The sequence below is a fragment of the Hypomesus nipponensis genome, chromosome 1 (genome assembly GCF_054491055.1).
Source record: "Hypomesus nipponensis isolate SF chromosome 1, ASM5449105v1, whole genome shotgun sequence".
In the NCBI taxonomy this organism is placed as follows: Eukaryota; Metazoa; Chordata; class Actinopteri; order Osmeriformes; family Osmeridae; genus Hypomesus; species Hypomesus nipponensis.
Window position 1 is genome coordinate 980,071 of NC_140361.1, and position 24,930 is coordinate 1,005,000.

At 45.0% G+C, this 24,930-nt stretch overlaps 3 protein-coding genes and 1 long non-coding RNA gene across 8 annotated transcripts in view; 1 reads left to right on the top strand and 3 right to left on the bottom strand.

Annotated features, from left to right (window-relative positions):
- Positions 1–1,274: 1,274 nt before the first annotated feature.
- LOC146301774 (leukocyte cell-derived chemotaxin-2-like) lies at positions 1,275–4,497 on the bottom strand. The gene is made up of 4 exons (XM_084683240.1): positions 4,361–4,497; positions 2,223–2,334; positions 1,601–1,752; positions 1,275–1,486 (listed from the first exon to the last, which is right to left on the bottom strand). Exons 1-4 carry the CDS (start codon positions 4,398–4,400, stop codon positions 1,320–1,322), a joined length of 471 nt encoding a protein of 156 aa, XP_084539366.1. The 5' UTR covers positions 4,401–4,497; the 3' UTR covers positions 1,275–1,319.
- On the bottom strand, positions 4,361–13,435 carry LOC146301775 (proteinase-activated receptor 4). 3 transcript variants are annotated; one of them, XM_084682143.1, is made up of 6 exons: positions 12,954–13,435; positions 7,947–10,515; positions 6,489–6,555; positions 6,068–6,163; positions 5,625–5,803; positions 5,075–5,363 (listed from the first exon to the last, which is right to left on the bottom strand). In XM_084682143.1, exons 1-2 carry the CDS (start codon positions 13,060–13,062, stop codon positions 9,443–9,445), a joined length of 1,182 nt encoding a protein of 393 aa, XP_084538269.1. In that variant the 5' UTR covers positions 13,063–13,435; the 3' UTR covers positions 5,075–5,363; positions 5,625–5,803; positions 6,068–6,163; positions 6,489–6,555; positions 7,947–9,442. The 3 variants fall into 3 exon arrangements, with proteins under 3 accessions (XP_084539072.1, XP_084538269.1, XP_084537610.1); XM_084682946.1 differs by lacking the exons at positions 5,075–5,363; positions 6,068–6,163 and adding an exon at positions 4,361–4,718 and having other exon boundaries at positions 5,737–5,803; XM_084681484.1 differs by lacking the exon at positions 6,068–6,163.
- Positions 13,436–15,565: 2,130 nt separating this feature from the next.
- Positions 15,566–24,930, top strand: part of rnf130 (ring finger protein 130) — a 33,913-nt gene continuing 24,548 nt past the window's right edge. For 2 of the 3 annotated variants that reach the window (XM_084680635.1, XM_084678967.1), the window contains exons 1-2: positions 15,570–15,696; positions 16,192–16,647. In XM_084680635.1, the coding sequence (XP_084536761.1) occupies positions 16,380–16,647 (268 nt within the window). In that variant the 5' untranslated portion in view covers positions 15,570–15,696; positions 16,192–16,379. Of the gene's footprint in view, positions 15,697–16,191; positions 16,648–24,930 lie in introns of all 3 variants that reach the window. The other variant, XM_084679805.1, reaches the window with a different exon arrangement.
- LOC146301777 (uncharacterized) lies at positions 16,762–18,050 on the bottom strand. Its single transcript, XR_014734203.1, has 2 exons — positions 17,944–18,050; positions 16,762–17,542 (listed from the first exon to the last, which is right to left on the bottom strand). It is a non-coding gene; the product is annotated as an uncharacterized LOC146301777 (long non-coding RNA).

Genomic DNA, 24,930 nt, shown 5'->3' on the forward strand with positions numbered 1-24,930 from the left:
CGGACCACTGCATCTCAGCCAACGCACAAAGTCCCCAGTCTTCTCTCTCGCTCTTCTCTCCCTCTCTTTATCTCTATCACTTTCTCTCTCTCTCCCTCTCTCTCTCTCTCTCTCTCTCCTCTCTCTCTCTCTCTCCCTCTATCTCCCTCTCTCTCTCTCTCCCTCTATCTTTCCCTTTTTCTTTCTGTCTTCTCTCCCTCTCTCTCTCTCTCTCTCTCTTCCTCCCAGAATGCTCTCTGCTGTTGAGGCTTCCTGAGGAGATCAACAGCATCATCTACGGCCTGAAAACACACAACACACACTCAGTCTCAAACACAACACACACTCAGTCTCAAACACACACACACTCAGTCTCAAACACAACACACACTCAGTCTCAAACACAACACACACTCAGTCTCAAACACAACACACACTCAGTCTCAAACACACACATAAACTTCCTCTCAAGCACACGATCCACTCACACACCTGGCAGTGAAGAAGCGGACGTGAGGAAGGTAATAAATGTTTGGGGTTGGAGCAAATTGCACGGTCGATGGTTCCGACAAAACATTTTACACTGTCACTAAGGTTTATCGTCTTGGAGTTGAAATCAAGCCTCTGAGGACTCGAACCTACATTTGATGTTCATTTCTTTTCGGCCAACCTTCTCTAAAATTGGTTTTGGAGGAATAATCATTTATCTGTTTGTTTGATGGAGCTGAATCAGTAAGCTGCTCCCTTAACAGGCTCGTTTGCACTCGATAAACATAATAGCAAGGCCAGCTTGGCCCCCCTCCCCCACCCTCACACAGTCCTGCTCCCTCCAGGCTCCCTCTCCCCATCCCTCCGTCCCTCTCTTCTCACTCTTCCCTAGGCTCGCTTGACCCTCCTTTCTCTATGCACCTTCTCATCTCGCACTCGGTGTCTGTCTCTCTCTGCCTGTCTCTTTCTCTGCCTGTCTCTCTCTCTCTGCCTGTCTGTCTTTCTCTCTGCCTCTTTCTCTCTCTCTGCCTGTCTCTCTCTCTCTTAACAGTTTCTCGCTCTCTACCTGTCTCTCTCTCTGCCTCTCTTTCTCAGCTGACTGATTATAAACACAATTTCATAAGAAATGAGGTACAACCTGCACTTGTCACATCCTTACGCACACAAAAGATGAGGTGTACATGTTGCTGTGTTTCTTCAGTTCACTCTGATATGCTGTACTCTGCTGCCCTCCGGTGTTAGGCTGTCATACTTCACACACCACACTACTCTGCAGCACAACAGACAACACAATAGCAGAGGCCAACAGCAATGAAACATCGTTTATTAAGCTGACACTGGGTCAAAGGTCATCAGAAGTACATGGTGGGGTCAGACTTGTTGCACATCTGGATGTGGATGTGTGAGGTGATGCCGGGGTAGACGGACTGCATGGGCAGCATGACGCCCAGCCTCTGGCCCTTCCTCACCTCTCCAGAGACTCTGTCTGGCTTCACGTAGAACAGCTTGAAGCACAGGCCTATGGAACAAAATCACTTTCAAATATCTCCCTGTTAATGTTTTGGAGTACAGATGTAATCTTTTATGTCACGTTAGGTTCTCGTTCAGACAAGCTGCATCGTGACAAACTGACCTTCCCCACTGAGGTTGATGCCGTTGTTGATTGCTGCCTTTTTGGGGTCGGTGTAAACGATGACTTTGCCGTTCAGCTTGACGTCAAAGGGTGCGTAGACAACAGCCCCGTCCGCACACGCCACGTCCAGGCCGTTGTGGACTCTGTCTCCTCTGCACAGGATACGTCACGTTATCACACACTGTTGGAGAACACTGCCACAGCTTGTGGGGCTGGGTTAGGGTTACTTGTGGGGCTGCAGTTGCCTGTGTTTGGTCACGTTGGTAGCTGTAGCTGTGTTAGTTGAATCCATCTTCAATCCATCACAAGCACACACAATTAACACACACTTGCACACACACTCTCAACGACACACTCTCACACACAAACTCTCAACGACACACTCTCACACACACACTCTCAACGACACACACACACGCTCTCAACGACACACACACACACTCTCAATGACACACTCACACATACACACTCTCAACGACACACTCACACACACACACTCTCAACGACACACACACACTCTCAACGACACACCCACACACTCTCAACGACACACACACACACTCTCAAGGACACACACACACACACTCTCAAGGACACACACACACACAGTGTATCACCCTACCGTCGGGCTCCGTAGTATCCTTGTCCCCATGTATCAGAGGTCCTCTTCCTGTTGTTGGCGTTTCCACTGCAGAGCTGGCCAAACGTTACGGCCTCTCCTCCCCACTGCAGCTCTGAGAGACAGGAAGCAGACTGTCACCTTTACATGTTACTGAAAGGGTTACATGTTACTGTCACTGTCAACGTTTTTAAAAACAACTTTCATTTTTTTTTTTTTAAATAGGGTCTAAATAATAGCTTCGAAAGGTTGAGACAATTTGTCAAAAAAAAGTTTAGCATTTTTTTTGAAAGGTTGAAAAAAATATATCTAAAAAAAGCAGTCAAAAAAAGAATTAGCATCTTTGATGAGGACTCTATAATATACTCTACTGCTCTATTGCCCTCTACTCTGCTTTACTCTGTTTTTACCCTCTCATGAGTAGCAGTACTTCTACTTGAAAGAAAGATTTTTTTTGCCATTTCTGGCTACAGTAACATGTTACTGTCATAGTCCACACATTAATGTCAAACCAACATGTAACTGTTATGGTTAACATATTACTGTCATGCTAATATGATACTGTCATGCTAACATGATACTGTCAACCACAACTAACAGACTGTCATGACTGCTCTACCTGTCCCCCTCTCCTATGGGTGTCTGTCTTTCAGGTTCCACGTGAGGATTACAGCTGGTTGTCTCGTCTTCACTCATTACCGCCACCTGTCCTGCTGATTACCCTGTCTATATAATGCCCTTTCTGTGTGCAGGTCCCTGTCAGATCGTCTCGTGTTGCCTCCCGTCTAGTCCTGGGTTTTGGAAGCTAACTCGTCTGGCCACCCCTGCTCTTCAGACTACGGTCTATGTATCCTCTCTTCCTGACTTTTTAAATGTTTTTTTTCCATCTGTTAAGGGCGTTTTGGTTTTCTCAGCTTCGGAGCCGAGGTGTTTTCTGTTTCGGTTTGTCCTGGGGCCTGTTCTATAAAGCCCGCTCCAAAAAACTAGACTTAAAGTCCTAAACCAGACTTGAGTAAGTTTTAATATTCAAGCGGGGCTAAAGTGGTTCCTTAAAGGCCAATTTTAGCTCACGCAGTCTTACTAATTCAAGTCAGATTTAAGTAGTCAAGCTAATTGCGCGTGCACCCTATTCTTAAATAGCCCGAGAGGTAAAACATGGATCATATAATCCTCCACGGCAAAAGCAATGCACACGGCCACGTGACTTCTTCCAGAAAGAACGTTCCCTCTAAATCGTGTACAATGACAGCTCACTCATCCACCGCTTCAATCAAAATAAAATGACACACCAGGCATGACGTCGTGAACGATAGGCTACGTAGGAGGACCTTTTTAGACCTTTACTTCGTTGATTAAAAAACACCCTCTAAACTCATCTAAATTATACATTATCCATGTGCTTAACTTTTTAACATGGTTTTTGTGTCGGGAAAAAGGAGGGTGGATTTAGGTTTGTTTTGCAATTGTAGGCTACTGTTAAATTATATTGCTATGATAAATACACTCGGATAATTTAGATTGATATAGGCCTATGCCTGATGCCTTAACATTTGAAATCACAAACATCCATTTAACATCCATACATTTAACGGCTATGATGTGTAGCCTTTCAAAGCATTCTTCATAATTGTTCAATGCAAAGGCTAAATGTAGCTATGTTGGCTATTTAAGTTTGTTATACCAATGTTGAACATATTGAACTGATGAGAATAAGAAAATGAGAATATACGTGGTAAATCATCGTTTTCCCGTTAGGGTCAGTGTTACAGGAAGGTCTGATTAAGCACCAAGTCACACTAAGCCTGACAATTAGTGTCGACCGTGACGCCATTTCTGTCGGCGACCTTTTCAAAAGTGTCTGCGACCTAAGTATAAATTAGGTTTAACTGACAAATCTGGTTTATTCGGTAAACTCGCTTTATGGAACAGGCCTCTGATCGTTTTCAATAAAAACCTAATTTTGCCTTCAACTGCTTCTGACACCGTGAACGCAACCTGACACAGTCAGGAGACCCAATGTTTGTTGAAAACCAACGAATACAAGTGTTTGCAAGTTTGCTAAATCTTACCTTTTGGGAGAAAATAATCTGCCAACACCAACTCTACAGTATACTACAGGAGTAGGTGCACAGACGTCTCACCTGCAAGGACTATGCTGAAGAGGAAGATGGCTGTTTTCATGGTGAAGCAGAGGCAGCGCTACAGATGATCAACAGCGTAGATCAGACGGTCTGTGCCTCAAACTAAAAGTTAAGCGAGTTATACTCTCAGCCCTGTCAACAAATATGTACACACAGCTTGTGTTGTTTCCCCTCTAACCACAGAGTGGAAAGCCCAAGGTTTCGAAAGTAGAGTTACACATGGGTTATTGCCAAGAGACCAAACATGACCTGAACCCAAACAGTTAGCATGAGGTAGGGCTGGACCGGGACAACATTTTTTGGGGCATTTTTGCTCAGACCGGCCCACCGCAATCGGTCGGAGTCCGAGCTACTGGATCTGAAATTAGAAACAGGGGGGGAGGGGTTAAGAGATGTTAAGAGATGTGATTGTGCCAGCCCAGTGTCAGTATGGAAAATGAACCAATGGGCCGCTGTCGCTGCTTTATGGGCCGGTTGTTGGCCAATTTTACGTTTATAAAAAAAATAATATATATATATCATATCGGCCCCAAGTGCGTCGGCCCGGTATGCCAGATAACCAGTCCAGGCCTGGGATAGGGTGGAGTTTCAGAAAGTATTTGTGGAACTCATTTTCTAGAAAAAAAAACAAAGGCCTTGCTTTTTTTGACCAAAGGCCAGAACTTGAATCATTTCTCGGTTAAACTCTTTATAATAATAGAATACTCAAAGATGTTTAAATATTGAATCTGAAACTTTTTAATGAAGGTGCTATAATACAACAAAGTATTATTTAAAAATGAATGGATGTACAAAGGCAGGCATAACAAAGCAAAATATTTTCATCGGTCACCAACATTATACAACTGATCGCACATATACTTCATTTATCTCTTAAATCCCTCTAACTACTCTAATTAACAACTTCCAGGTCAGTATATTCCTCTTCTACCTCTCCTCCTTGCCCTCCCTCCTCTCTTTCACCATCCTCCTCTTCCTCCTCCATGTCTCCCTCTGTTACTGTCTGGGAGAAACAGATGATTCATCAGACAATGAAGGTTCATATATTCGTTAACTCATTTCCGCAGCTGACGTATATGGTTGTACTTACTGTAGAATACTACAGTGTTCCACAGTACTTCTGTGCCGTGTATAGTAAACTATATGCTGCACACTTTAGTACACAGGAAGTATTAGCTGAACGGCCCACAGAGAATATTTTATACAGCCATCACCACAGCACACAGATAGCATCACGTCATCATGTCAAGGGTTGTCAGCTTACTGGGCATGGGGTTTTTTGGGGGGAGGGTGGAAGGGGCTTCTTGAACACGGCTTCTTCTTCCTGGTTGATGGGCATCAGAGCCTCCCCCCCCCTCCTCTGTGTGTAAACCCACCATGTTGTGGCTGTGACCACGACCAGCAGGGAGACCAGCAGGGCCAGCAGGCCCGCAGCAGACAGCTCTGGAGCAGAGGGAGGGCAGGTTACACACAAAATCAAATCAAAATGTATTTGTATAGCGCTTTTTACAAGCAATGTCACAGAGGGCTTTACATACGCCCATAGAACTGCCCCTCAACCAACCTAAACCCTCAAGGAAGACAAGGAAAGATTCCCAGAAAAACTCCCAACAGGAGAAAAAATTGAAAATTTGGGAGGAGCAATTCAGTGAGGGATTCCCTCCTCCAGAGACGGTTAGACACAGCTTCATTATGTCATGTCCTCACCCACAACTGGACATCTTTTCTTGAACGTTCATGCTGATTTAGGTGCAGTTCTGTGAGTGTATGTGAAGCCCTCTGTGACATTGGCTGTAGAAAGGGCTATACAAATACATTTGATTTGATGTATTTGCCTTGAAAAGGCAAATCATTGTTTGGGTTGTCAGTCACGTTATAGCCGTAACTTTTAGTGATCATGAGTGAAACATTCTGTCAGTGTGAATTGAGTGACTAGCAAGGTTGGCTAGTTAATTTTAAGTTTATGTTAAGTTAAATAAAGCTAATTTTCAACACAAGTTTCAAGTTTTTTTATACGGTAACTCGGGCGATCTTTCTGTTGTAAAGCTGTGCTCAACAAATCTTGGGAAACTCATTAATCACTGCAACTAGAGAAAGATGAAGTAAACAGCTGTTTAATTTCTCTCACCTTCGCTCTGAGTCACTGTGTTAAGATCCATAACGCCGTCAGAGAGAGTAGCAGACTGTGTAATTACCTGAAACAGTTCAAAAAGTAAACAGATAAGCAATAGACCACTGTTTTTTTACAACACACCAGTTGGTATTTATCTGGCAGTGGTTTGACGGACAAGTTGGCAATTGTCAAATACTCCACAAGATGTCAGGGTTTGACTGTTTTACTTCTAAGATCTCTGCATGTTGAACAAAAACAAAGACATGACCTGGATTTGCGTACATATTTGTTTTTAGGTCAGTTGTGTGTCCACCTGTGCTGAATTGTTATGTACATTCCCTGTATATTACCCTGTGTTCAACCCTGCGTATTTTTTACCTGTTTTATTTGACTTGCATTTCATATTGCCTGCTTTAACGCTTACATAAATAAAGTACCTACCTACCTACCCATTAAATCACAGATGGCTATACTGCAACAAACATAACCTACAAGCTATCTTGGGACAAATTATAAAGACCACAGTTTGAATCTCCAGTTCCTGTTTACATGCTGGTGAGTGGATATGAGATGGACGTAGCTGGGGGATAGTGCTTCTGTTTACCAGAAATCACTTCCTTCATCAGAGTAAGGGGTTTTTAATGGTGTGTTGTTGTCATTATTATAAAAAAAACTTATGTTTTAATTAGCTGTGCACTGTCGCTGTGGTTGGAAAATGTTTGTTTCAGTTCTATTAAAGTTGTAATGTTCTCCTACGCCATATGACTCATGTCTAGAACCTCTTAGGAACTGTGAGTGTGTGTCTGACTGGACTAACGCACCGTGAGGCTGAGATCTCGCTGCAGGGGCCTGGGCTCAAACCCGGCACAAGCCCTTTCCTGTACGTCATCCTCTCTCTCTTTCAAAACATTTCCTGTCCTCTCAGAAATCATTATCGCTATCAGAAATAAATGTTAAAGGCAAAAATTCCGCACAAAATGTATCTGTATATTAACATGCTAAAAGGGGAATGTGAGATGTTGTGGCATGATGCTGAGCTGGTCTTGTGAGGCGTCGTGTTCCTGTCTGTGATGGTTGCTCTGCCATCACGGTCCACTCGCTCTACAAACACACTTGAAAGACTCCTGTCTCTCTTTAAGACTTGTTAGCTTAGCTGTACAAGCATAACATTACATTTAAAATGTATACTAAAATACAATGGATTTGATGATTTGCCATACATTCAAAAAAGAACTGCTCATTTCACGGTTGTTAAGAGGAATCAATGGAAATAATAATTCATTTTTTCAAAACTGCTAAAATGTTCTCTACTTCGACCACACATTACTTTGTATGTTTCTGACATGCACAGATGCCAAAGGTGAAAAAGAAAACAAGTAATTTCAAGCGATAAAATGTTAGAAAATAACACAACAACTAACCCTCAAAAAGTAATAATTGTAACTATTCATTAACAAAACAGATGCACCATACCCAGTTAGATGTTTCGAATCCAAACTGAAGTGACAGCAGATTTTCCCCTGTAGATCCACCCAGCACACGTCAGCCAGGGTGTCATTCACCCGCCCGGCAGACCCTGTGGTGGCATGATACCCCTTATCAACACTCACATTTGTCCTGAAGAAGACGTTTCAGTTGCAGCTTCTGCTCTCTCTGTATAAAGTATGAGCGTGTGGCATAGAGAAAATACATTTATTAAATAATAAATGGCCAAGTGTTTTGACCTTTTGTAAATGTACAGTTGAAAGATTAAGCTCTGAGCCACCATTGCATCCAACAACTTTTTCCAGTCTAAAATGTCTCTGTTTGGTTAGTTATAAAAGTTTTTATCCTATTCTGTTTATGTGAGTATGTATGTCAATATTTAGCGGCTGCACTCAGCCAGAGCTATTGGAACTGTTGGAATGTTCCATCTGTTAGTTCTGTTCTGTCTCTTCCTCTGGTCTACCAGTCCCACTGGTGAGGGTCCTACTTTAAACAGTCGTAGTCATGATAAGCAAGCACATGTCTTCACTTGGCAGGTTCTGGGTGATGTCAGACTTCCTTTATTTGCACATTGAAAGAGCACATTCAAACCAATAACACGGTTACATGGTTGTATACACAAACACTTACAGACATATCAAGTATGAGCCAACCTAATTTGCCCTGAAACAACTGCCATTTGTTTAATCACAAGTGCATATGGTGAAAATATTGCAGTTCACATTGCAGTATGTTGCCCTCCTATGTGGCGCAACAGTCCAAGCCTGAACTGGAGAAGCAAAAGGAAATTAAATTAAGTCCTAGAATGGGAGCTGTATTTTCGTGCTGAAACTTAGATTCCCTACAGATAGTCTAGTCTCTACATTCTAGATGGCAGATGGCCATTTTTAACCCATGTCCATGCTTTTATAAGGCGAACATTCCCAGTTGTGGAGTAATGATGAATGAAGGAGTTCAAAACACACAATTACAGAACAACAACACAAAAAAAACACCAAATAGGTATTTTAATGTTCTGTGATCACCTGGCGTCAGCCTGGGACAGACCAGTGGTTACCTTTAACCAACTCACAGTTTGATATGAGCTGTTTCTGTCAGTATAGAAACAGTGTCATGATTCAGAAATGACCACAATAAGACGATACGCTGTGGATAGAAGTTAATAAATGTTTTGATTTGAATAGTGTATTATAACACATCTTTGAGTATTTTCATTTTTAACTAAACCTGCATCTTGAATGAAAATCCACAAACCTCGGCAGAGGATGTCCTCCCTCCTTACATTAAAAGCACGTCTACAGGAACGCTGTCCATTCCATGTACTGACTGCAAACAATACACCATCATACATCACAGCAACATAAACAGTAGTCAGATCATGTGTATCAGAGTCTCACATGAACATGAACAAAAATGGAGATGGCAAAGATGCACAAGATTCTGAATCAAAAGCTTGGTCCATGCCTGAGGATGCAGATCATCTCTCACGCCTTCCCGGTTCCCGACGACAGCGTCTCCTCTCCACTCGATTTCGACAGCAGCGTGACCTTTGACCTTGACTTTGCCGAGGACGACGAATAGGTCACGTGGTTCCCCGAGGAGGAGGTGTCTCTGTCCGTGTCCCAACAACAGCCGACCCTCCTGACTTTCTCCCGGAAGTCCTCCGACACGTAGTAGAAGATGAAGGGGTCGATGCAGCTGTTGAAGGTGCTGACTGCCAGGCTGACCATGTACGGTACGTACAGATCCTCCTCGTCTTCAATCAGGTAGGAGTCTGAGTAGTGCAGCAGGAGGAGGATGTTGCTGGGCAGCAGACACACCACAAACACCACCATCACCAACACGGTCACTCTCACGGCGTGGGTGTAGCGCTGGCCTCCAGCCAGCAGGGTGCGTATCACTGCCCCGTAGCAGAACAGGATGAGCAGGAAAGGGAGCAGGAAACAAACAGAGAAGAGGGTGGCGAAGTAAGGGAAGAAATAATTATCCTGCTCGTTTTCAGGCAAGGCGTCGTGGCAGGTAGTGATGTCAGGGTCGTCCAGTTTGTAGGACTGCTTCGACATCAGCAGCGGTAGCATCGCGGCTAACGCGACGACCCACACCGCCATACTCATGCAGGCAGACGTACGACGACTTCGTAGCGTCTTGGCCCCAAACGGGTGCACCAGCGCCACGTAGCGGTCAGAGGCCACGAGCGCCAGGCACAGCACTGAGCCGTACATGTTCCCGTAGAAGAGAGCCGTGACCACGCGACACAAGGGCTCGCCGAAGGCCCAATCGTTGCCCTGGAAGTGGTAGACCACGCGGAAAGGAAGCACCAGCAGCAGCAGGAGGTCACAGACCGTCAGGTTGATGAGGAGTGTGGTGGACGGCAGCTTCTTGGTGTGGAACAGGAGGACCCACAGAGCCAGCAGGTTAGCAGGGAGCCCGATGGTGAAGGCTATCAGGTACAGGATTGGGACGTACAGCACCAGAGTGGGACCCTTAATCTCCTCTTTCTGCTTGTCCTTCAAGGTGGTGAAGTTACACTGGATCACCAGGCTGAACGATCTCGGACCTGCAGACGTAGGAATGATGTTACACTCTTGGTCGTGGAAGGTATGATACTGAGATCTAGGATGTTCAAACCTGCTCCTGGAGAGCTACTGACCTAAAAGGTTTCATTATGACCCAAACGAACATGTTCATTTAGAAGTTTTTTTTCCCAAGCAACAAACAGCACGTTTGGAATTTGAACCTGCAACATCTTGATCTACAGTCAATCGCTCTGTCACTGAGCTACACGCACCCCTGAGTCTGACTTGAAGATTAAGTCATTAATCTGGTGTATAAAGTTAATACTGGAACAAGGACCCATAGGATCATAGCTCTCAACGTGTTTGGGACAGTTTTAGTCTTAATGAGAAAGACACAGACTGAGCTGGCTGCACACGTGTGGTGAGCATGCTGGGCCTACCACTCTGCATGCTCACCACCATGCATGCTCACCACCATGCATGCTCACCGCCATGCATGCTCACCACCATGCATGCTCACCACCATGCATGCTCACCACCATGCATGCTCACCACTCTGCATGCTCACCACCATGCATGCTCACCACCATGCATGCTCACCACCATGCATGCTCACCACCATGCATGCTCACCACCATGCATGCTCACCACCATGCATGCTCACCACCATGCATGCTCACCACCATGCATTTGCCCCACTTGTTTTCAAAGTGGCCCCGCCCCACCACTTTCGACTCAGCAGAGTATTGGGCGCATTTAATGTATCTACTGTACTATTAAAAACTGAAAAAACTTTTGCAACTTTATTTCTTCTTGCAACTGAACACGTTGATAAAAAAATTCTCAAAAGTTTTGTTGACTATAATCCACAACTTCAAACGCTGACTGCAACAAAGTGAATGCACCTGTCAGTCAGAGTGATCTCCTAGCAACAGCCAACCCGGCCCTAGAGGCAGAGCATTGACCCCCCCTCTCAAGAACTCATTGCTGCTAACACTAGACTATTAAAAAACGAGTCAGTTGCAGATGGTTAACGAAAACGTTGATTGTATTGGAAAGAAACAAGGTAGCTATGTCAGACTTCCTCAACTTGTCCCTATCACAATAAAATTATCAGGCAGAGTAGTATGCTACTAGGCTACATGTTAAAAGCTAGCTAGGTAGGTGTTATTATTTTAAGCTCGCTGATTACATCAAATACACTGCACAAATACACTGTTTGCCACAGGAAATAGATGAAGCGATGACCCAAATGATGACACATGACCCAAAGAGAAAAAAATCAAATCATAAATTTAGCATGTAGCCTACTGTACAATCATGTACTGTAACTATAATTTTTACATGCCTTGTGTGTAAGTGTCTACTAAGTTACTCAAATGTATGTGAATGTTTACAATTATCCATTGTCAATTAACAAAGAATACAAATAGAACACAGAAGTTGAGTTCATTAAAATATTGACTGGTCCCAAAGAAAGGTCCCCGAATTGTCCCAAATTTTGCCCCACCACTTTTGGACCAGTGGAACCACCTCTGCACAGAGAGTAGAAAACATCAAACATAATGTAGTATTAAGACCCCTAAACACAAACACTTGGTCAATGAACTCTCAAGTTACAGTTTGAAAGCAGTTCTAAGGGTCCTCCTCCTGTCATCACTATTTAACTGAGCCATTCAAGAAAGGTTCAGTAACGACCTTTTAAGTGTCCAAATGGAATTTAACAGCGGAAGGGAAAGGAGTTTACTCTGAGAAGAGGGTGGGTTTTTTCAACATTGGTCTGTGATAATCAGATTAAGAGCTGTACAAAACTGAATAACAAAGAGGTGTAACTCAATTGTCTTTTAAAAATCACGATGAGCTGTGGATAGAAACTTCAGTTTTCAGGTTTTCATGTCCTTATTCTTTGATTCCTGAAATATTGTAAATAATTATTTGACATGTGGAGGGCAGATGAAGGAACAAAGAGACTCCCAGGAACTAAGATCTGTGTCTCGTCAGGGCTTCAACATCAGATATGCACATTCTTTCAATCGACCATGGTATGTGGTTTGTAGTTTTGCTTGCCAGTGTTTTGCAGTGGCTCTACCACAGTCAAGCTCCTTCAAAGCACAGGGCTGAGAGCCATTTTCACTCAAGACAGGAAATAGTTTGCACATAACAGCAGTCGTTTTATATTTGCCAAAACATATAGAGTGAACTCCCATATAGACTGTCATGCACACGATTATCTTACACAGAAGCACATCTAGAAAATCACAGGCAAAACTAAAAAAGGAGTCTGTTGACTACTTTGTGCAATCTAAGATATAATGAGTATTAATTTAATTGAATCATAATAATGTAGAACAAACATAAAAAAGGTTAAAAAACATAACACACAACCCAACTATTCACCGGGTAGAAAAACAAAAGACTGGTAAACAGTGCATAACTAAATAGCCAGAACAGAGCAACTCGGAGAGGAGAAAGAACTCACGGACTACTGGCCCGAGACAGCCGTCTGGCTGGGTGGAGGAGCCCAGGGGGAGGAGGGAAGAGAGGGAAGCCAGCAGGAAGAACATCCTGGGAGCGTCAGGTAGATGCATGGTGCTGAAGGAGCTGCTGCCTTCTCCAACTGGAAGAACTCTAAACTGAGATCCTTGAGAGACTCTCAAGCTGCACGGGTTTCCTCTACTCTCTCTCTCTCTCTCTCTCTCTCTCTCTCTCTCTCTCTCTCTCTCTCTCTCTCTCTCTCTCTCTCTCTCTCTCTCTCTCTCTCTCTCTCTCTCTCTCTCTCTCTCTCTCTCTCTGTCTCTCTCTCTCTCTCTGCCCGCTTAGTGTAAATCACTCTACTGCCCGGTGCTGGAGTGGCTCTTCTGGTAATGTGATAACCAGTAGCCACAGAAAGCACCAGTACGAATCCACCCAGTTCCAGTCTGCTCCAGAGGAATCCTGAGGGAGCTGTGTTGCAGTGTTCAGTGTTCAGTGTTCTTCTGGTGTTCTGGACATGCTCGGCAGCTTGGTATGATCAGCATGAGGGAGGCCGCCTCCTCTATGGCTGTCTGCTAATGTTTTCCAGATGTGTGTGAGTGTGTGTGTGTATGTGTGACGCTGTTGCTCTATGATTCATATGCTTATCCTCATACTTTAAGGTACAGGACGTGCCACCACTGTGACCTCTGGGGTCACAGCACACACAATGATCCCATCTATGCCCAGACACACCCCTCGCACCCTCTAACCCCTCCTAATGGAGGAAAGTTTTTGTTTCTCGCCTACTCTCTCTCTCTCTGACACATTCTCACAAACACAATAATTCACACACACACCAAACATCCGATTAGCTAATTCCCTGTTAATTATTTTTTCAATTTAAATCCTCAGATGACAGAAGCACTGTCACACATCTGAGAAGCTCAAAAGGAAATCAGACTGTGCTTGAGTGGCCACCTCTGTGGTGGAAGGACTCCTGTTTCTCTGCTAACAGCACAATCCAAACACAAGCCACTCTCCAGCCCTAGGGTCCCCTGAAAACTGTCTGACAATACTGGGAGTTTTTAAAATGCTGACACCATACAGGAAAAGATAAGATTCTAGCTGACGAGGGGTCACGGATGCAGAGGAAGTGGGTGTTTATGTTGCCACGGTTACTCAATTCATTGTTTTTCAGTAGATGATAATCAGATGATTGGTCCATGAGCAGTAATATGAACAGATTCCATTTTTACCTATTTTTATTTGCAACGTTCTGTTTTTTTTGTGTATGATGTGATTTGTTAAAAATAAAGTGTGAAATATAAACATGTCACATGTTTTGCTAAGTATTAAAATGTTTAAAGATGTTACTATGGTGCTCTTGTGCCCATGTTATTCTGTGACAAAGACTTTAAATTCTGAAATCTTTTTTTAAGCACATATGTGCTGTTACTCCATATACACACTAGAGGTCAGTCTTGACACATTGAAGGGTATAAATTCGCTCTGAGAATATTGCCGAATGAGGAATTTTAGTTGCATGTCCTCATACGTAAACTGGTGTCTGAGAATGAAAACACTGTTAGAATAGTATTTACAACGTACGGCAGTTCTGATACATTTTGATAAGAGCGATCCTGGGAGCAGTATAAGTTCCACACAGCAGTCATCAAATCAAATGTTTTTTGTTCAGATCTTGTCACATGTCATGTCCCTTCTCGTGTCACAGAGGGCTTCCTGGAGGCCCACAGATCAGCACCTATCCCTCAAGTCAGTGTCGTTCACTGGCGATTTTAGACCCTTTTTAGGGGTGCTCAAACACCACATTTCATCTCAGCACCCCTAAACAATTATAATGATAAACAAAAAAAAGATATTGTTTAATATCCTTCAATGCTGGTAGTTCATGAAGAAAGGGACGTCCTTAGTTTTTTCATTCATTCAATATTTAGCATAATAATACATAAATGTATTAATTGTTATCCAGTGAAATTAGGGATTTTCAATTAGCAAGGGCGTTTAGCACTTTTGCAAAGCACTGTATTCATGTGACATTCTCATTGGGGGCTGAGCCCCCCTAAAGGTCTGATCCTAGAAACGCCCCTGGTGTCGTTGCTGGTCTCTTTTCAGATCTTACGCCAGAGTAAGATTCCACTGCAGCCAGTCTGCTGTGCTGCGGGATTTAGCGACAAACAGCAGCCCCAACCGACATAAATCAGTTAAGCAGTGGCCACGGCCCAGGGCCTGGCCGGCGGACCTGCCAACGGTGAAATACGCACATTAATAAGGGATATGAAGTGAGATAACGTCTTGTGTCTAGTCTATTCTTTGGCCAAACTACCCTTGAGAAGGCCATTCCATCCCAGACCCCCCCCCCCCCCCTCCAAAAAAAACAAAAAACAAAACAAATAAATGATGGCATCACTGCTTTTGTGTAAGGATGTGTAAATATAAAAGAGACAACTTCATACGAATTATGCACAGTGTGGATAAAGATCACCTGACATGAGCACGTATTTTGACGGTTAGTGTTTAGCGGGTCATGAATCGCAGGATGCTGTGTTTAGTAACGCGGGCCTCACATGCGTTGTGAGCGCGCTTTGCTCATTCTCGCATCGCGCTTGCGCCGTGTGTTGACTGTTGTCGGAGAGACGCGACTGATTCATATGAGCCCTGCACTCAAACAGTCAAACAGGAAGCGACACGGAACAGGTAGCCTACCGATAGTCATATCCATACAGTTTAATTTCGACGATATGGAAAAGGTAGGTTGCGGGTTAGGCTTTGGGAGAAGGAAGGCGAAAAATAATTCGTTAATGTGTTTTGCACAGTTGCTAAAGAGCTGTCTGTTGTTGGTAGGCTAGCGTAGTTTACACTATTAAAAGCACAAAGAAGCAATGACAGCTTTTCATAATGCACATCTGTGCCAGATCTAGACACGTTATCATTTAGGCAGTACGTTATGTCGGCCGCATTGAACAGCGTATAAGCGTTCACTAATGACAGCTTCTGCAGGCTAATTTTAAATGAGGCTATGTTGACTACACTTAATATATTTGGATAGCATGTTTCAGACGTTTGCGACACCAGTCTCCTAAATGCGCATCAGTCTAGTTGGCAGTAGGCCTATCCTGATCTTTGATATTATTTTCAAGAAAAGGTAAAAAACGAATGCGCAGAGCTAGGCAAGCTTCCATGAATATCTTATGTTGGATGGTGTTTATGCCAGCGCTAATATGTGGGATTTTATTCATTTAAAGGTATTGTAGACGACACGGGGGAGACTACAATGTGACGAGGACAGCATGATTTTATGACGGGACGCCGCACGGAAGGCTTGTTATTCTGCGCCGAGAGCCGCTGGTTTTGGGGGAAATCGTTGTGTGATCTAGTTCCCTAAGAAGCTGCTTGGATGTGAAGTGGAAATTGCATTAAAGACATTCCAAAGATGCCCAAGAGGTGGACCGCAGTCACGCGATGCAGCTGCCTCCCCGCCGTCTTGTGGCTTCTCGTGCTACCCAGGTGTATATTGTCGATCCGCGCCGACAACACCTTCAGCAAGGACGACGTTGTTAGCGCCACTGTGAATGCCACTGTTCTTGACTCCAAAGGCAATCCCAAGCTCATTCTAACCAAGGACGATGGCAAGTACGGGCAGAATTCACCGAAAGTGGATGCGAAGGGAATCGTGATTGCTCCTGCACCTTATAATGGAGGTAGGTTGGCACGCTATGCCCCGTTGTATCAACTTGTTGCAGTAGAATGGTTGTTGCAGAGAAGCAGGAAATATGTAGGCTACAGCAATATCACAAATGAGTGAGGGACATGCATAGAGCAAGGAATCGCTTTTTATTCCAGCGATGTCTACATTCAGCCTACAGGGCACATAACTGTGTGTGACATATAGAGGGAAGTCTGGGTGTGGATAGCTACACCACACCTCCTGCATGGCCTGTGTCTGCTCTCAGACCAGGTCAGCCTGAAACACGTTCACTAAACATTGTTCCCTTCAGCTCATGTAAGCGTTCAGAGGAGACAGAATCGAGAGGGAGGGCTGTGTCTGGAGGTAAACCAGACCATTCATCAGGTGGTGGTTGATGATTTAGGTTTCTTGATATTTGCAACGTCCCTCACCGGTACGTTCAGATGGTGTGGATGCACACACGCCCTGTAGGATATCTATGTGAATGCATGTGTATAAATGGATATAAGGATCTTAAATCCATGCTGGGGTAGACCTGGTAGTTCCCCTGGATGGAAAACTATGTCCCTCGTCCAGTTGTTTTACTGTGATCGAGGTGAAATCTTCAAGGTACGGGTGTACATGACATAGTTCTGAATACATGATAATGAAGCTGATTCCTTCTTGCCCTCGTCCCTATGACGATGCATGGGGAATGCACAGTAGGCAAGTCCAATGGGTTTGGTCAATAACACCGTCGAGGGCCGTATCGCCTTCCCTTTCGGCAGAGGCCTGAACCCTGCTCTGTCTGACCCTCCGGTCATTAGCGCTCTTCAGGTTACAGGATGCAGCATGAAAAAGCATGAAACTGAGAATCTTGAGTGAAAACGAGGTCAAACATTTTCACCTTGTCCTCTTATGACTGTCGCCTGAAGAAAGAGAAGAGAGGAGGAAGCATCACTTTCCATATCTGTTTGATGGAAAGACACGAGCATGGCTTCTTTGTTCAGGCACAGTCTTTCTCTCAAGGACACCTTTCATAAAGGACCGAGTCTCAGTGTTAGGCTGCAAAGCAGAAGAATCCCTAGACTTTTTTGTTCGTCTCGAAAACTGAGACTGAGGGCTCTTCTGAGAAACTGCTTCTCTCAATCCTCAGTTTGTGGACATTGATTCTTTTGTATGTGTGTGTTGTTATTTCAAATAAAAGTTTTTCGGAGAATCTCTGAATACGACAGGTAGGCTACCGTAAAAATAGTTGCTATGGAAACCCACGGACGAGAAAAGCACAGAGCACTTACCATCCGTGGGACACATCTGCGATATTGCCTACCTTGGGTTTTGGTGTGGCTTGTGTTGACCACCATTGGCCTACTTTCCTGTGTGTGTCTTGTGTCTGTGTGATGGTCCAGCCTGAAGCGAGTACAGTCACAGAGTCAGACTCTCAGACCGTCACGTACAGCCCTACCAGGCTAACTAGAACAGCAGGACTCATGTTGAAAGCCTTCACACGGTGCCGTGTCACATGGTGCAGTATCTGGCCTCCATACTCAGGGATTGAGCACACTGACCTGACATGAGTCTGGTCTCAGTGTACGGCCTGATGTGTGCTTTAGATACAGGAGAACAAAACTAGTAATGTCCCTTGAATAAAGCAAATCAAGCGATTCCTAAATGGGTTCTCTGTTGCTGTCGAGCCAATGCATTTCATGCATTTTCAAAATGCAAGTTGTGTGTGAGTAATGAAAAGCCTTCTCTTGCTTGGCAGAAGGTTACTCAAGGTCTGACAGGACACTGGAAGCGGTGGTGGAAGGATGTTTCGTCACCCTGTGCAGCAAGCTACCGATTAGCCCTCAGCCCAAAAATCATGTGAAATGTTCATGAATTGTTTCCAAGCAGACAGTATTCCTAGACAGCTCAGATTTGCCAACACTTGTTTGACAATGTCAAACAAACAGGCAAATTCCTACGTTCGTCAAAACCACACCACCACGCTGTTGTAGCTCTTGCTAACGAGGGGAAACAAACTGTTGTTTCTGCAGTCCGGGTGTCAAAGACTCATCTGATCCTCCAGGTGGTCCACGGCCCTCCTCTTCAATCTTTCTGAAATTAACTGGGATGAATGCATATTCTTGAGGTGTGGTCTCAAGTTGTGTTTTATACTGTGGTCTCGAGTTGTGTTTTATACTGTGGTCTCAAGTTGTGTTTTATACTGTGGTCTCGAGTTGTGTTTTATACTGTGGTCTCGTTGTGTTTTATACTGTAGCTTGTGTTGCTAATAATATGAGTGGAGAGTCAGTTCCTCCCACACTCTTCAAAACTGAAACATTAGCCACTTGATTTGGCACTTCCTGTTTGCAGTTCTGCAGTGAGCACTTCCTGTTTGGAGTGTTGCAGCGTGTACTTCCTGCTTGTGGCCGTTCCATCTCCGTGTGTGGGGCCCAGGGCAGAGGAGGGCGTAGGGTGTGGGGCCCAGGACAGAGGAGGGCGTAGGGTGTGGGGCCCAGGGCAGAGGAGGGCGTAGGGTGTGGGGCCCAGGGCAGAGGAGGGCGTAGGGTGTGGGGCCCAGGGCAGAGGAGGGCGTAGGGTGTGGGGCCCAGGGCAGAGGAAGAACCTCTCCTGCTCTCCTCTTGCACTCTCTCCTCCCCTCTCTCTCCCTCTCCTCTTGCACTCTCCCTCCCCCCTCCTCTCTCTCTCATCCTCCCCTCCTCTCGTCCTATCTTACTCAATCTCCTGTGGTTAGCAGATGTCCGCTCCACACGTCTTGAGTCTGCAGCCAATGGGGAACACGCAAAATGCATGCTGCCTGCCAATCAGGGCCCCTGCGCGCGAGCCCATTGTCCCGTTCATAAATACCCTGTAAAACAGCCTGTAAAACAGCCTGTAAAACAGCCTGTAAAACAGCCTGTAAGACAGCGTGTAAGACAGACAGTGACCAACCAAGCCTGCGAGATGGAGGCCTGTCACATAACCCGGTCTGCAGGTCAGGTCGGGTGAAACCTTGTTGTGTTGCGTACTGAGCTGTGATTAGCTCTGCTCTAGTGGGTCCACATGGTGTTAAACGACCCTGGTGGTGCTGGGTAGGAACACAGGCTAATTAGCGTCCTCCAGGCCCTCTTCCAGGCCCTCCTCCTGGCCCTCCTCCTGGCCCTCCTCCAGGCCCTCCTCCAGGCCCTCCTCCAGGCCCTCCTCCTGGCTGACCATCACTCCCCTACCCCGGGGGGAGAGAGGGTGTGGTAGATGGGGCCTGGATGATGGTAGATGGTGTTTTCTGTATACACAGTCTATGACTGTAACTAGCATTGGTGGTGGTGGTATGGTGACATCACTCCAGAACAGGCCTTTTATGGTGGGGCTGCAGGCCGGCTCTCAGCTGACAGAGCAGGCTGAGTCACAGGGCATGTGATGCAGACATCAGCCCAGCCGCCATGATACACAGCCAGACTGAGCAGGAAGGGAGGAGGATTCTGGGAAATGTAGGCAGGGTCTTGTATGGAACTACCACAGAGATTAGTCAGTGACTTGCCACTTGTCGACTCTTGGAAAATGTCCAATACCTTGAAATGAAAAGTTTGTGAGAAACTGGAGGTTTCAATGTATGTTATATTTTTTGAAATTCCTGCAACAACACACACATTTGAACATACAGTCACTCCTGAGGGGGGGCTGGGATGTGTTTGGGTTATATGTTGGTGAAGGTGACTGTGGATGACCCTGCCAATGGACCACACTGGCTCCCCCAGCCCCCCTGCACCCCAGCCCCCCTGCACCCCAGCCCCCCTGCACCCCAGCCCCCCTGCACCCCCACAAATTCAACCCAAGTGCTCTTTGGTGACGTGGTTGATTACGTTACTGTTGATCATCTGTCCATCATCGTATAAAGCCCGCCTTGACAATTTCATTGGTCCGAACAGCTCCTGTTTTGAAAAAAAAACTCACTGATTCTGAGCTGCCTAAGTCTGAACCCTGAGTCTAATCAACCCTGAGTAAAGCTTGAGCACAAGGATATAAAAAGCCCTCATCAATGGAACACAGATAACACTGTTCATCATGGGAGCCGGAGGAATAGGAGAATCTACCTATTTCTCCCCAATGGAATGTTAATGACTGCTTTATGCTGAATATAATATTTTTTACATACCAGTATTTAAGAAATTTAAGCTATACCATAGCAGTACCAATACCATAGCAGCACCAATACAGTGTTTTACCAGCAACAAAATAAAGTGAGTTGGTGTGGCAAAGTTTCTATCCTTTTTTTACAATTTGTGCTTCACAAATTGTGCTTCACACAAGATTGAGAGATCGACAACAAACGATGTCCCTTCCTCGTTGCAGCAGTGGGTTTCCTGTGCTTTTGAGCATTTCCTGCTTAATCATGGTTTCAACATGACATGCACTGTTAACTAAAAGAGAAACCAGGCTCATACTTGCTTCTTGTTCAACAAGACAATCCTTCAAAACATAGAGCCCGTCTTGAAATAACACTTGCTTACTCCATCCCACCCTCCCCGGTATCGATCGCATACAGTAGTGTTGTGTTTCTCAACTGGTGGGTCCAGTGGAGCTGCTGTGGAGAGGGTTGGGACATATGCTTGGCTCCGTCCAAAAACTTTCATTTTACCGAACATCCAATGGTGCGCTTTTATTTTTAAAGGGGTCATTGACTGGGTTTTGGGGCTAATTCATACTGTTCCTTAAGGTCTCCGAATAGGGTATGTAACAGATTGGCCTGAAAATGGCCCGGGTGTTGTTTTATGAGCCCTGATGCACCCTGTGAAATAACCCTGTGAAATAGCCTGGGAAAAAAGAGGTTTTCTCCTTTTATGGTATGCTCATTATATATATAGTTTGTTTAAGCTGTAGTGCTAACGTTACCCACCTAAGTCGATATATATATATATATATATGACACACACAAAAAAAAAAATATATATGTATATGTATATATATATATATATATATGTGTATGAGCTGCGCGCTGATTGGTTGGTTTACAACGCGTGAAGCTGCGGAGCAACACGGTCAGCACTCACTGAAACATCAAAGGTGTAGACTTGAAACAAAAACGTAAAAATAAATCTATTGTGTCTACACAACACTGTTTTCAACAGATTGACTAGATATCATTTGAAATTATAACGTTAGCTGTTTCCACTTCTGTTGTCGAAGCAAACGGGATCGACTTAGGTGGGTAACGGTAGCACTACAGCTTAACAAACAAACTATCGTGATTCAACTCCGCTTCAGTTAGCCCTGGCTATCTTGCTGAAAACCATTTTCAATATCCTTGAAAAACGTTCTTCTTTGTAATTCCGTGGAAGTACCCACAGCAGCATGCAGCACATTTTGGGACGTGACAAAGGGACCGTGACGTCAGTGCGTCAGTGCCTACTGTCAGTACCTACTGTTTTACAGCCATTATGAGAATTGCATAGGAAAGACGTGTCAATGGACTTTGAGGTTCACTGTGTCCATTTTACCCACCGAACTGTCGTTATTAAAAAATCGGTTTTGCAATTAACAACCCCTTTAAAGGACTCAAGTATTACGCATTCACCTTGAGACACAGAGTTGATAGCTGTCTCGAGTTACAGAGTTCCGTGCCACCTACTAGCCAATCAAACACCAAAATCAGGAAAGAAAACCAGACAGTGTTGCAAAACTCACACATCACGTTTCACCAAAGACGTCTTCAATCTCCATCAAGTGGTGATTAAATCTCAGTCTTACCTTGGTTACCTTTACCTATTTAATGACTATTGATAGCAGCACAGGCTTCTGGGATATAATTTACCCTGGGGCACTCTGGGTAATCAGACACGCTCTCTGCTTCTCCAGCATCCAGCTTGTACTGCTGGGGCTGGAGTATTCTGTGTGTGTGTGTGTGTGTGTGTGTGTGTGTCTGTGTGTGTGTGTGTGTGTGTGTGTGTGTGTGTGTGTGTGTGTGTGTGTGTCTGTGTGTGTGTGTGTGTGTGTGTGTGTGTGTGTGTTAGGGATGAGGATAGAGATGACTTGTTCTTTTCTGGGTCACATAACAAGCCACGGCTTTGATTTGATCCCATCCTTTATATGAGATTTGATATTTGGCTCTGTTTCTCGGTCTCAGAGATGTAATATTTATCTTTCTCTCTGTCTCTTTCGCTCTCTCAGAGATTTGATATTGTCTCTTTCTCTCCATCACACACCCCATCGACCTGACCAGGAGTCAGAGCTCTAAGCAAGGCTTAAAAACAAGCATGAATGATATTCAAATGATTTCAAGCACAAATAAATCAGTTTGATGATGCTTTAACCATCAGTTTCTTGAAAGAGCACGATACTACGACGCTAGAATCCTGAATAGTGCTGAGTCTCACTCTCCAGTCATCGCCGCAGAATTTAATCCTCCTCCTCCATCCTCAGAATTGGCCTGCAAGGCGGCTTATTAAGATTAAACTGCCATTTGTGCGTGTATGCTCGTGGCTCCCCAGACAGGGTTGGGCTCCCCATCACCAGGAACACGAGGGAGGAGACGGCTGGGAAAGATAACTTCCTCTAAGAGATGACTGGGCCTTTTCTTTTCTTCATTTTTTTCTCATCTTCAATTTCTTGGAAAGAATAAACACAATTATGCTAGAGAGTTTTATCTTAGTTGTATATTGAGGGAAAAGGGCTTTTTGGGGCGCTAATCTGATTTAGGAGTGAAATGTTAGTGGGGGGAGGGATTGTAATCTGTCTGGGTGTAATAGGCCAGGATCACTAACCAGTTCCTACGTTAGGATGTGTTCTGCGCTCCTATGAGGGGATGAGTGTTTGTGTGTGTATGCTCACACAGTACGTCCCAACACCCCACACACAGACTCACAGGTTATCTTCTTAGGTTTTGTTAGTTGATTGCATAATTAGTTCAGCATTTACCCTTTCACATTGTAATGCCTGTCTCAAGCCTGGGGGTTTGGGACTGTGGATGGACGTGAGAAAATAGTCCTGGGTATTGAGACCCCTCACTCCCACACCTACACACACACACACTCACACACACACACACACACGGTCTCCCTGCTCGCGTCCTTGTTCATCAGCGAAAGCGACTGGACAGATGGCAGTTATGACTATCTCAGCATTGACTTAAGAACTTCTGCTAATGGACACATCAGACCCTCAGTAAAACATTGTGTTCAGTCAGGTCCCACACAGAACAGAGACTCCTGAGAGCTAATGGGCTAGCAACTCTCAGATCTGTTGTCTCAGCTGTTCCTGTTTGGAGCCCCTCTCAACAGTCAGGCAACTTTCTGTCCATCTGAATTGCGTAGAAAATCTTCTAACAGTATAGAACCATTAATGGCGATTTTTAATGTAACTGAAAATTGTCAGGATTATTTATTTACCTTGTGTATGTAATGGCTTTCTCTCCTGGAGAGACTCCTCAAGCTGCACGGGTTTCCTTTACTCTACTCTCTCTCTCTCTCTGTCTCTCTCTGTCTCTCTCTCTCTCTCTCTCTCTCTCTCTCTCTCTCTCTCTCTCTCTGTCTCTGTCTCTCTGTCTCTCTCTCTCTCTGTCTCTGTCTCTCACACACACACACACACACACACACTTGTTCTGAGCCCTCAGGACAGGGATGATTCTGTACAGTTACATATTCCTGTGTTCTGGTGTGTGTACTCTGACAGAGAATGAACACCACGCTGCATTAGTCACACAAACTGTGATTTCATCTCTCACACACACACACACCCACCCACACACACATTATCATCAGCCAGTCTGTTGCCTGAAAAAAGGAAGCTGAAAAAGCCAGACTCTCACCCCTCCTCCCTCCCTCACTCTTTCCCTCACTCTTTCCCTCACTCTTTCCCTCACTCTTTCCCTCCCTCCCTCCCTCCCTCCCTCCCTCCCTCCCTCCCTCCCTCCCTCCCTCCCTCCCTCCCTCCCTCCCTCCCTCCCTCCCTCCCTCCCTCCCTCCCTCCCTCCCTCCCTCCCTCCCTCCCTCCCTCTCCCCTCCTCCCTCCCTCATTCCTGATCTGAATCACTGTGACCTTGCCTGTTGTGTTGTGGCTGTGTGAGTTGCTGTGTTGTCAGCCAGGGATGGTCTCTCCATGGTGGGAGGGTTCAGCTTCTCTAGAGCACCACACAGGGTTCAGCTGCTCTAGAGCACCACACAGGGTTCAGCTGCTCTACAGGGTTGTGTGGTTGTGTGGTTCAGCTGCTCTATAGCACCACACAGGGTTCAGCTTCTCTAGAGCACCACACAGGGTTCAGCTTCACAACACAGGACTGCTTTTCTTTTCTTTTTCAGTTATTCATATTTACCATCAGTTTTGATGCTTCTTTTTTTTG

Coding starts and splice junctions, on each gene's coding strand:
- LOC146301774 (XM_084683240.1), bottom strand. CDS start 4,400: ATGAAAACAGCCATCTTCCTCTTCAGCATAGTCCTTGCAG. Junction 2,335..4,360: donor CTTCAGCATAGTCCTTGCAG/GTGAGACGTCTG, acceptor CCTGTCTCTCAG/AGCTGCAGTGGGGAGGAGAG. Junction 1,753..2,222: donor GGATACTACGGAGCCCGACG/GTAGGGTGATAC, acceptor TATCCTGTGCAG/AGGAGACAGAGTCCACAACG.
- LOC146301775 (XM_084682946.1), bottom strand. CDS start 13,062: ATGCATCTACCTGACGCTCCCAGGATGTTCTTCCTGCTGGCTTCCCTC. Junction 10,516..12,953: donor CTGTCTCGGGCCAGTAGTCC/GTGAGTTCTTTC, acceptor CTACGTCTGCAG/GTCCGAGATCGTTCAGCCTG.